Source organism: Hyla sarda, chromosome 2 (assembly GCF_029499605.1).
Source record: "Hyla sarda isolate aHylSar1 chromosome 2, aHylSar1.hap1, whole genome shotgun sequence".
NCBI classification, from domain to species: domain Eukaryota; kingdom Metazoa; phylum Chordata; class Amphibia; order Anura; family Hylidae; genus Hyla; species Hyla sarda.
Window position 1 is genome coordinate 255,192,972 of NC_079190.1, and position 12,748 is coordinate 255,205,719.

At 39.1% G+C, this 12,748-nt stretch overlaps 1 protein-coding gene across 2 annotated transcripts in view; it reads right to left on the minus strand.

The window, feature by feature from the left end:
• Window positions 1-12,748, minus strand: part of CSMD2 (CUB and Sushi multiple domains 2) — a 1,018,208-nt gene that overhangs the window by 255,757 nt on the left and 749,703 nt on the right. The window contains exon 13 of one of the 2 annotated variants that reach the window (XM_056557006.1): window positions 3,543-3,725. The exons of the other annotated variant lie outside the window; for it this stretch is intronic. Coding sequence (XP_056412981.1) covers window positions 3,543-3,725 — 183 coding nt within the window. The remainder of the gene's footprint in view (window positions 1-3,542; window positions 3,726-12,748) is intronic. 2 annotated transcript variants of the gene reach the window in all.

Here is a 12,748-nt window from a genome sequence, read left to right on the forward strand (position 1 = left end):
GGCTCTATGTGCTGCATAAAGGGGGCTAAAGCATGTTATTCCAAAGAATTTAGGAATGTTGGGTGATTTATGCCCTTTATGGATTAAAACCAGACTCTGCATCAACTATGTAATTTTCCATGGGAGTTTTGCCATGGATCCCCCTCCGGCACGCCACAGTCCAGATATTAGTCCACTTGAAACAACTTTTAAATCACTATTGTGGCCAGAAAGAGTCCCTGTGGGTTTTAAAATTTGCCTGCCTATTGAAGTCAATGGCGGTTTGCCCGGTTGGCCGGTTCGCGAACATTTGCGGAAGTTCGCGAACCGAAAATGTTATGTTCATGACATCACTATACAGGACATTGCAGGGGTCCCAGCAGTTGGATCCCTTGCTATCAGACACTTATCCCCTATCCTGTGGCTTGCAAATAAGATGGGACCCTCATCAATTTTCAGTACAGAGGACAATTGTTTCCAAAATGAATGGAGCAGAAGTGAGATTTTTTCTTCTGCTCTCAGTGCTGGGCAATATTTCAAAGACCCATGGAGAATGAATGGAACACTGGTTAAACAATTTATTAAGAGGAAAATGTTCCATAATTGTGGATGGAGGATGCCTTTTGACTGTAAAAATACCCCTTTACGGTCAGATCATCCTTGCGATGAGTGTAACATCCAAACACGGTTATGAGATTAATAAAAAAAAGTTGTTTTCAAGAAATAGTACCACCCTTGTCAATAGGTTATATCTGGTATTGCATTTAAAGGAGTACTCCGCCCCTAGACATCTTATCCCCTATCCAAAGGATAGGGCATAAGATGTCAGATCGCGGGGGTCCCACCACTGGGGATCCCGGGGATCTACCATGCAGCACCCAACTTTAGCGGCTTCCGGAACCGCTGGAGGTCCTCAGGCTGAGTCCATCTTGACCACGATGACGGAGCATAGTGACGTCACGGCTCCGCCCCGTGTGACGTCACGATCCGCCCCCTCAATGCAAGTCTATTGGAGGGGTGTGGCAGCTGTCACGCCCCCCTCCCATAGGCTTGCATTGAGGGGGCAGAGCGTGATGTCTCACGGGGGCAGAGTTGTGACGTCACTATGCTCCGTCCCCGTGATTGCCAGTAATCAGACCCGGAGCAAACACGCTCCAGGGACTGATTCTAACAGGGTGCGGCGTGGAAGATCACGGGGGTCCCCAGCGGAGGGAACCTCCGCGATCAGGCATCTTATCCCCTATCCTTTGGATAGGAGATAAGATGTCTTAGCGCTGGAGTAGCCCTTTAAGACTCCTTAACGTAAGTCCAGAGATTGTCAGGCCCCTGCCATTCCGCTATGTATTTGCTATCTTGTTGATAGGGAATAACTTTTGACTGTAAGAATACCCCTTTACGTTTCTTCAATTAAGTAATTATAGTGGTAGAGACACGGCCAAGAATAAAAGTGATGTCTCAATCATATCTCTTCTTAAGGGGTTTTGACTTTTGCTTTTTTATACAGATAGCTCCTGGCATCTCCAGCAAATAACTAATTTTGCTGGGGGAAGCCAGTGGCATATAGGCATTATGTTGGGGTCATATAATTGAAGGGCTTTCTATGTACTGTAAGTGTACTATAAGGACAACCTAAGTTCACCAGAATGGGAGGTGCACTTATAGAATGACACCATTCTGGCTCACAGAGTGGGATTACTTTAAGGACAGATGGGGAAGAGTTGTGAGACAACCCCTGTTACTGACCTTGGGATATGTCCAGATACAGCCATCTATGGGTACCTCCAAATGTGATAGAGATGTGACCTTCCTTTTTCATACCAGAATTGAAACAAATTTGGAATATATAAATTTCATCCTGGCCACATTCCATATTTAATTATTTATAAAAAATACTCATATGTAGATAGAGGCCATGGTACTTAAAAAGTGTCTTGTGTGCAGGTTTCAGAAGTGAATACAATATACTTGACAAGATGTAGAGCAACCCTAATTCACAAGTGGACGGGCAAATGAAGAACTACACACAACTGTAAAGTAACTTTGTGCATTGTATCAGTGACTTCTCTACCAAGTTTTGCAGTCTTCTAAGAAGTAGGGGTATGTGTTTTTTATTAAATTTTTTTTTTATCTCACATTGTCTCAAAAACAAATTCAGATGTAACTTGACATTTGACTCATTGCATAACATGATTCAGCAAACTTTAAATTGACATTTAACACAACCCGTACCATTGAAAATGTCAAGTAAAATTTTTGCTGTATCATGGTATGTAACACGTGAAATGTCAAGCTAAATTTTGCTACATCGGTATTCTAATTTATTCAAAATACGATCATCTTGGCTGTCGTATTTGCTACTGAATATTCTGGCAACCATCTGTCTTTGCATACCCAGCTTTTTATAGTATTTTATGGATAGCAGGAAATGAGGTCAATGTATATAGACATTATCCAAGGATACTTAGATTTTATAAATATTCAAAGGAAAGGAATTTCATGCAAAGCTGGTGTAGGTGTTTGCATTGGTTAACCATTTGTTAAATAATGGCAGACCATTTTACTTCCCCCTATTGAGAAAAAAGTGTATACCTGTTGGGGAGCACAGTGATTGTTACTGTTACGGAGAGTTTGTGGCTGGTAGTGCTATAGATGACCTATTTTTGGCTTTCCTTAAATTCTACCAGAGCCAGGTGTGCATATTGTAGTACCAGCCCATGCTATATCAGGTTCATTGTCCTATGATGTTGTTAAACTGTATATGGCATCTCCCTAATGTAAAGGGTTGACTACTATAATCTTGTCTACTGTACATCATGATCTTTGATGACCTGTACCAAATTGATGTTACTTTAGAGTCCAGAGAATTTTGAGTGGCCTATATAACCATACTGTAATATTATTTAGGTCCATAACAAAATAGCCTAGACTCCACATCAGAGACTTTATGTTGGGATATTACATAAGCAATCTCTGACTGTTTTATACAACAACACATCCCGGCTAGACAATGCAGTACCACTGGCTTCTGGTAGCTAGACTGAACAAGACACAGGAAGGGTTAAACTATACATCCATTCTTTAATACAAACAACTATGACTCTAAACTTGCAACTCTGACAAATAGCTATGGGCTGTCTACCCTATGTTCTTGACAAGCTCTGTTTAGAAAGAGCCCTAGAGAGGTCTCCATCAACACCAGATCCATCATTGACAGAGTTAATCCAACTAAAGATGCAGTACAAGGTACATTTAAAAAAACTGCCTGATTGCTGAAATTCTCTTCCTCTAAATTAAAACATGAATATTTCATGATAAAAAATAAGGTTCTCCTAGAGAGGCAGTAACTCCAGCTGCACCTCTCCCTCGTTGAGCGGCTTAAATTACTGCTGAAAATGGAATATGAATGTTATTAGCATGCGATTAGTATTTTCATTTGCATGGCACTCTGAGTCCTTATTGCCTTGGGGGGGTAGGGGAGGGTGGGAAGATGAGTGGGTGCGTGGCACCCATTGCTGTCTGGCTGGCCTGGTTTTACACACACACAGACTTCTCTCCTCACTTACACACACAACTAGGTTTTCTGGCAGACCACTGGCTGTTCTTTTGGCATGTGATTGTCGACTGTCCAACCAGCTCAAATGCTGGCTGGCACCGGAATACCAAAGTGTCTCCATGTCGGAATCTTGAACCTTCTCTCGTTCCGAATGCTGGAATTCCTGGATCCCCGCAGCTCCCTTGGTCTATTTCTGAAAGACAAGAATAGAATAGAATGTACTGAGAACATTTACTTGTCATGAGGAAATCCTTAATCTTCCCTTATGGTCCTCTTAAGTACCTTGTGTGCAGGTACTGGTGCCTCTACTATTTTGTAATCCAATCATACTGTTACGTTTACAGCTGACTTTGTAAGTCTATGGCATATTGGTACATGTTTTTAATCACATTCTCACTAAAACACAGTAAGAATAGGCCCATGATCAATATTAATAGGTCAGGTTATGTGGCACTTAGAGGGAGAGATTAGATGAGGAGCTTTAAGATGCTTAGGTTCAGCAGCAGCAGGTGTTAAGTAAGTGTCCTATTCTATCATATGAAGTGGGAAAGCACAATATTCTGTTTGTCTTCAGGCTTCTTAGCTTGATCATTTTTAACCACTTGAGACAAAACCTGGAAAAGACTTTACCCCGATTACTTCTTACCTCTATTTCAGTACTAGGACAATGAAAATGATATGTATGTTTGCATACAGTAATGTAATCCACAAAAATTCTTGAATTTATGCAGCTAGTTCTTGTGCCCTTCGGTAAGTGTAGTACAGTGCGCTTAAAACCTTACCTAGATATTTCCCCAAGCAGCATGTCCTAGATGTATAACTCTATAATGAAAACTATTACGGTGATTTACTATATAAATAAAATAATTTTAGGAACAGATGCTTTATAGTCATACCTTATTGTGTGATGGGAAAGGCTACCTAACAAATGTAGACTGTAGCTCGCACTATACTGTACTTATGAAGAAACTTGCTGTTACAGACATTCCTCCCACTAGTACTGTTAAAAGGAACTATCCAAATGGGAAGTCAGACTGAGGGCATCGGGAAGAACAGGATTTATGTATATTGTGATAAGTATTATTGTTACACTAAATTACTGATACAATACCTGGAACATATTTAAATGAGGTTGTGTAAAGTGTGATAAAACTCTAAGGAATCTCAATAGCAAAAAAATGTCTGCCGTTTTCTAATGGAATGCCTTTACTAATTATTTTTCCTACTCAATATCTGTAGGTGATGCTGTAGGACTATGGCATATGTAAACACTAGCATCAGCTATAGGCAGTGGTAATGGCACTACTGTGTCTACATCTTCCTCTGGTTGCATGTGAGCATGCATATAGAAGTTGAGCAATAACATGAACCCTGCCTCCATTACTGCTTCTATAAGTATTTACATTGTGATTAGGCAAGCTATAAGTGGATCTGTACTAGGAGGCCTGCCTTATCAATTCGAATATCTATCCTGGAATATCAGGTGCTAGTCCTGGGAGACATGACCTGGTATGAACATGATCATCATACATTTCTATTGTATATTTAACTCTAGAGCAGTCTTTCTGGATACCACATATCTAAGGGAATTTTGAAGCATAATGATTTCAGGTCGTAGGTCAGCAGCAGACAGAAAACTTTTTTGTATCTACTAGGAAGAGAAAAACACTGGAATGTTCAGCTACTGTTCAGCTACTGTACACACCCCTACCCCTTAATTCCCTGGTTGAACTTGATGGACATATGTCTTTTTTCGACCGTACTAACTATGTAACTAACTATGTATATTAAACAATGGCCATATACAGGATATCATGCCATAGTCCAGGATTAAGTTTAGTCATAGGAACAATCATTTTACACTACTGAGGGTCTTTTACTAGTACATTAAACAAAATAACACTTAAATAGCAACTGTTGTTTCAAAAAACTTCCCTCCATGTGCTAGCTTTTGAGATCTGTAACATATTTGTAAATCAGTTCATTTATTAAAAATGACTTTGCTGAGAAAACACGAAAAGGGGCATGACCACCGGGAAAATGGGGTGTGGTCTCTGAAAAGGGGCGTGTTCCCGACATTTTCACAAAAACCCAACACATTTACATATTTAGGTTTCCACATAAAATGTGGTGGATTTGAGCTGAGGAAAACCAGACAGATGAAAGCATTTGTAAAAAAAAAAAAAAAAAGCAAAATGTAGGGAAAAGTAGAAAATGTAGGGAAACCTTAGTAAATACCATGGAAAATAAATTGTAGGGAATTAAAACCCACAAAGAAACCTACACTCCACTCTTAGTAAATGACTGCCTATGTGTCTCACTTCCTTACACATTGCTTTTGTCTGCCTGTTGTTAGGGGAATTCCATCTCTAGCAGCAGGGAGACCAAGAAAAAACAGCACAGGAAATGGGAGAGGCTCAGCTTGTGCAAAAGGGATCCTAGGCTGTGTGCAAGTAAGTTGAGCCTGTATGCCTCCTCCAGAGAATACACACCATGCATGAAAGGTAACTCAGTGCCTCCCTTCTTTCTCTGTCCACTCATAATGTTTTGGGCAGCTGTCCATTGTGTAGCTTGTCATCATTATCAGTTCATTGTTTAGACCTGCATTTGTAATGAATCCCCTTCATTGCTGTAATCCCTTTTCACCCCCTCCTGTATATAGCTTGTTACATTCATCATCAACATCATTAGCAGCAGCCGCAGTTCATTGCTTAGACCAGGGCTTCTTCAGTGAATTAACTCCTTCCTTACAGTGATGCTGTTGCTGTATTCCTATTTTCTCAAATAGTACCTTGCAAATTATAATACTGTACTATAAATCTTTCCCCAACATAGTGCCAGCCTGTTCAATCCAGTGCACTTTTATGATATCACTATGTCATGGGTTAATAGAGAGGAGGAGGTGCTGTCCTGTGATTGGCCAGAGAAGTAAGTTGAAGGAAGTCTAGGTGTGAGCACTGCTGACAAACAGCCCATCTCTAGTCCTGTCCTCTGTAATGGAATGAATGAGAAATAGTTGTGCCACCTGGAGGGGACTCTGAGGATCTTAAAAAGCAGGAAGGGCACACAAATTACTGTTAACACTTTGAAGATCCATTTCCTGGTTTTATAGGGGTACTGTGGTGGGAAAAAAATTCTAATGAACTGGTGGCATAAAGTTAAACAGATTTGTAAATAACTTCTATTTAAAAATCGTAATCCTTCCAGTACATTTCAGCTGCTGTATGCTACAGAGAAAGTTGTATAGTTATTTTCTGCCTGACCACCGTGCTCTTTCCTGACTCCTCTCTCTGTGTCAGGAACTATTCAGAGCAGGATAGGTTTTCTATGGGGATTTGCTCTTTCTTTGGACAGTTCCTGAGACGGATAGAGGTGTCAGCAGAGAGCACTGTGGTCAGACAGAAAATAACTATACACCTTCCACTTGGGGCATACAGCAGATGATAAGTACTGGAAGGGTCAAGACTTTTATATAGATGTAATTTTCAAATCTATTTAACTGGTTAACAATCATGGACGTGTATACACGTCCTTGTGCCGTTAACGGGGTACGGTGTGGGCTCCCGACTCGAGCCCGCATCATACCGGCAAGCCCTCAGCTGATTCTTGTAGCTGAGGGCCAGTGTTAATAGCCATCATGCAGCGATCATTTTGGCCTGCTATTAACCCTTTAGATCGCTGCTGTCAAAGCTGACAACAGCGTCTAAAGAACCCTGTAAATGCTCCGTGGTAGGCCAGTGGGACGCATCACCCCCCCCCCCTCGGGGATGATCCACTGTAGAGGTAGCCGGAGGGCTTACCTCTGCTTCCTTGCTGGTCTCGTCTATTGCATTGATTAAGCCTGGCAGGACCAGGCTTTATCAATGGAGCTCAGATCACACAGATCAATGGGGTTCTATGGAACCTCATTGATCTGTATGAGGAATCTAATGATTCCTCCTAAAAGTCCCCTAAGGGGACTAATAAAGTGAAAAAAAAACCAAAAAAAAGATTTAAAAAAATTAACCCCTTCCTAATTTTAAAACACCCCCCTTTTCCTAAATTCCATATAAAAATATAAAAACATAATAAAAATAAACACTTGTGGTATCGCCGTGTGCATAAATGTCAGAACTATAAAAATGTAATATAACAGCACAGTCAATGGCTTATACGTAAAAAAAATACCAAAGTCCAAAATTGCATATTTTGGTCCCTTTGTATGCTTTAAAAAAATGCATAAAAACCGATCAAAAAGTCTCATCAAAACAAAAATGGTGCTGATGAAAACTTTTGATCTTGGCACAAAAAATGAGCCCTCATACCACCCCGTATTCGGAAAAATAAAAAGTTATAGGGGTCAGAAGAGGACAATTTTAAACATACTAATTTTAGTGCATGTAATTATAATTTTTTTTAAAGTAGTAAAATAAAATAAAAACTGTATAAATTGGGTATCATTGTAACCATATGGACCTACAGAATAAACATATGGTGTCATTTTTACCGAAGTGCACTGTGTAGAATTGGAAGCCCCCAAAATTTACAAAATGTTTTTTTTTTCCAATTTTGCCCCACAAATATTTTTTTTCTGGGTTCGTCGTAAATTTCGAAGTGAAATGATTTATGTAATTACAAATTACAATTGGTGGCACAAAAAATAAGCCCTCACGTGAGTCTGTAGGTGCATAATTGAAATCTTTATGATTTTTTAGAAGGTGATGAGGAAAAAAGGAAATTGGATAACCCCTTTAAGTGCCACAACTTGCTCTTCCTCACCTCTTGGCCCCTCCTTGACTATAAATTTCACACTACTAGTCAAGGAGAGGCAGGGAGCTGAGAACGAGTAAGGAGGTTTGCAAGGTGTTGGTATTCATGCTATTTGGCTCCGCCTCTTTGACACGGCTGTGAACTTTATAAGTTTATAAGTGACTTTATAAGTTCAACAACCACCATCAGTTTTGGGAAAGGTGAAGTTTGCTTTGGCTTTTATACCCTAACAGCTATACAGCTATTCAATGGTATCTGCAGCTCCTAGCAGCAAATACAGCTTACAAATTCCCTTTAACCCCTTAAGGACTGAGCGATTTCACATTTTCGCATTTTCGTTTTTTCCTCCTTGCCTTTAAAAAATCATAACCCTTTCAATTTTGCACCTAAAAATCTGTATTGCGGCTTATTTTTTGTGCCACCAATTCTACTTTACAGTAACATTAGTCATTTTACCAAACAATCCACAGCGAAATGGGAAAAAATTCATTGTGCGACAAACTTGAAGAAAAAATGCCATTTTGTAAATTTTGGGGGCTTCCGTTTCTACGCAGTATATGTTTCGGTAAAAATGATACCTTACCTTTCTTCTGTAGGTCCATACGGTTAAAATGATACCCTGCTTGTATAGGTTTGATTTTGTATTACTTCAGAAAAAAAATCATAAATACATGCAGGAAAATGTATACGTTTAAAATTGTCATATTCTGAACCCTATAACTTTTAAATTTTTCTGTGTTCAGGGCGCTATGAGGGCTAATTTTTTCTTTGTGATCTGAAGTTTTTAGCGGTACCATTTTTGTCCTGATCAGACTTTTTGATCACTTTTTATACACTTTTTTTGTATGCAAAAAATGCACAATTTTGGACTTTGGAATTTTTTTGCGCGTACGCCATTGAACGTGCAGTTTTATAAGCGGTATATTTTTATAATTCGGACATTTCCGCACGCGGTGATACCACATATGTTTTATTTTGTTACTAGGAAATGCCGGGTGATTTAAACTTTTAATTCAGAAGGGAATACCTGAAAGGGTTAACTTTTTTTTTTTTCACTTATTTTTTTTTTTTGCGAGCTCATAGCTCCTATAGGGACCTATGAGCTTGCAATGGCTGATTGCATACACAGATTGTTGCCTTGCCATTGCATGGGAACAAGCTGTGTAATCGGCGGTTGATTGCTCCAGCCTGTAACTCAGGCATGGAGCAATCAATCAGAGCCGGGACACCGACAGAAGAAGGTAGGGACCTTCTTCTCTCCTGGGTAGCTGATCGGGGCATCACCATTTTATTGCGATGACCCCGATCAGCCCGACTGAGCAGCCGGGAAGCATTAACTTTCACTTTCGATGCGGCGCTCAGCTTTGAGCGCCGCATCGGAAGGGTTAATAGGGCATGGCCAAACGAGTTGCGGGTCCCGGCTGCGAGTAGGCGCCGGGACCATCCCGCTATGACCCCACGTTATAGACAGGGACCGGACTTAGGACGTACTCATACGTCCTAAGGCCTTAAGTGGTTAATATAGATAGATAGATATGAGATATATATATATATATATATATATATATATATATATATATATATATATTCAGTTTCTAAATACAATGATTTCTATGTAGCTTCAACCAAGGCCCATTAAAGAAAGAGTTAGGGAGATGTCAAGCAAACTTGAGCAAGTACTTTTGACACATTTCTAAACAGGGATCAAACAAACTGTTTTCAAAGCTTGATGCTTTTTTATTCGTCTTTCTTTTCTAACAATCTTTCATACAAGGATCAAATAGGGGCTACAGAAAATAGGATAAGGGGTAAGGCGCTCGCTAACGTAGTCAAAATATCAGCACCTCAGAACATTTTCTTCTTGAAACTTTCCGTCAGCTAGGATTAAGGGCCCTGCTAATGAAATTCTAAGAAATGAATTAGTCTTTGGGATATATGCATGATTATCCTAATTGTCATTCTTAAAGGAGTACCCAATGTTCCCTTTCAATTTAAGTGTAATATGAAAATACCACTTCTGATATTAGTAAAAAATAATGATTAAAATTAAATGGTATTGGAGGTTTTCATGTGAGATTACCAAAAATTGCATAGCGCTGACTGCTCATTTTAACATATGAATAAATGACAGTGAAGTGAAAAAGCACTGTACTTATGTTTAACAGAATTCACTATGTTTCATATGATCAATGCTGTGCTGCATTTTCCAATGATGAACTGTAGATGGCAGCAAATAAAGTTTTTCTTTTACTGTAACCTCAGGAGGCCACATGGAGTCAGTATTTTGGTGGCAAAATATCAGATATGAACGCGTCAAGCACTTAAATAACAATCTGCCACATGCAGCACATAGTCCCTTACCATAAAGGTGTCATGTTTCAGGCTGGAGTACTAATTACTGTAACACCTAAAAAAAGGTAACTTATTACGATTTACTTCAGTGATACCATTGTGTGCTAATATAGGCCTCTATGTAATGCTGCCTGATGTGTTGTAAGATATTATAGGCCTCTATGTAATGCTGCCTGATATGTTGTAAGCTAATATAGGCCTCTATGTAATGCTGCCTGATATGTTGTAAGATATTATAGGCCTCTATGTAATGCTGCCTGATATGTTGTAAGATATTATAGGCCTCTATGTAATGCTGCCTGATATGTTGTAAGATATTATAGGCCTCTATGTAATGCTGCCTGATATGTTGTAAGCTAATATAGGCCACTATGTAATGCTGCCTGATATGTTGTAAGATATTATAGGCTTCTATGTAATGCTGCCTGATAAGTTGTAAAATATTATAGGCCTCTATGTAATGCTGCCTGATGTGTTGTAAGCTAATATAGGCCTCTATGTAATGCTGCCTGATATGTTGTAAGATATTATAGGCATCTATGTAATGCTGCCTGAAATGTTGTAAGCTATTATAGGCCTCCATGTAATGCTGCCTGATGTGTTGTAAGATATTATAGGCCTCTATGTAATGCTGCCTGATATGTCGTAAGCTAATATATGCCTCTATGTAATGTTGCCTGATGTGTTGTAAGCTAATATAGGCCTCTATGTAATGCTGCCTGATATGTTGTAAGATATTATAGGCATCTATGTAATGCTGCCTGATATGTTGTAAGATATTATAGGCCTCTATGTAATGCTGCCTGATGTGTTGTAAGATATTATAGGCCTCTATGTAATGCTGCCTGATATGTTGTAAGCTAATATATGCCTCTATGTAATGCTGCCTGATGTGTTGTAAGCTAATATAGGCCTCTATGTAATGCTGACTGATGTGTTGTAAGCTAATATAGGCCTCCATGTAATGCTGCCTGATATGTTGTAAGCTATTATAGGTCTCTATGTAATGCTGCCTGATATGTTGTAAGCTAATATAGGCCTCTATGTAATGCTGCCTGATATGTTGTAGGATATTATAGGTCTCTATTTAATGCTGCCTGATATGTTGTAAGATATTATAGGCCTCTATGTAATGCTGCCTGGTATGTTGTAAGCTATTATAGGCCTCTATGTAATGCTGCCTGATATGTTGTAAGCTATTATAGGCCTCTATGTAATGCTGCCTGATATGTTGTAGGATATTATAGGTCTCTATTTAATGCTGCCTGATATGTTGTAAGATATTATAGGCCTCTATGTAATGCTGCCTGATATGTTGTAAGCTATTATAGGCCTCTATGTAATGCTGCCTGATATGTTGTAGAATATTATAGGTCTCTATTTAATGCTGCCTGATATGTTGTAAGATATTATAGGCCTCTATGTAATGCTGCCTGATATGTTGTAAGATATTATAGGCCTCTATGTAATGCTGCCTGATATGTTGTAAGATATTATAGGCCTCTATGTAAAGGTGCCTGATATGTTGTAAACTATTATAGGCCTCTATGTAATGCTGCCTGATAAGTTGTAAGATATTAAAGGCCTCTATGTAATGCTGCCCGATATGTTGTAAGCTATTATAGGTCTCTATGTAATGCTGCATGATATGTTGTAAGCTATAATAGGCCTCTATATAATGATGCCTGATAAGTTGTAAGCTATTATAGGCCTCTATGTAATGCTGCCTGATGTGTTGTAAGCTATTACAGGCCTCTATGTAATGCTGCCTGATATGTTGTAAGCTATTATAGGTCTCTATGTAATGCGGCCTAATATGTTGTAAGCTATTATAGGTCTCTATGTAATGCTGCCTGATATGTTGTAAGCTATTATAGACCTCTATGTAATGCTGCCTGATATTTTGTAAGATATTATAGGCCTCTATGTAATGCTGCCTGATATGTTGTAAGCTATTATAGACCTCTATGTAATGCTGCCTGATATGTTGTAAGCTATTATAGGTCTCTGTGTAATGCTACCTGATATGTTGTAAACTATTATAGGCCTCTATGTAATGCTGCCTGATAAGTTGTAAGCTATTATAGGCCTCTATGTAATGCTGCCTGATATGTT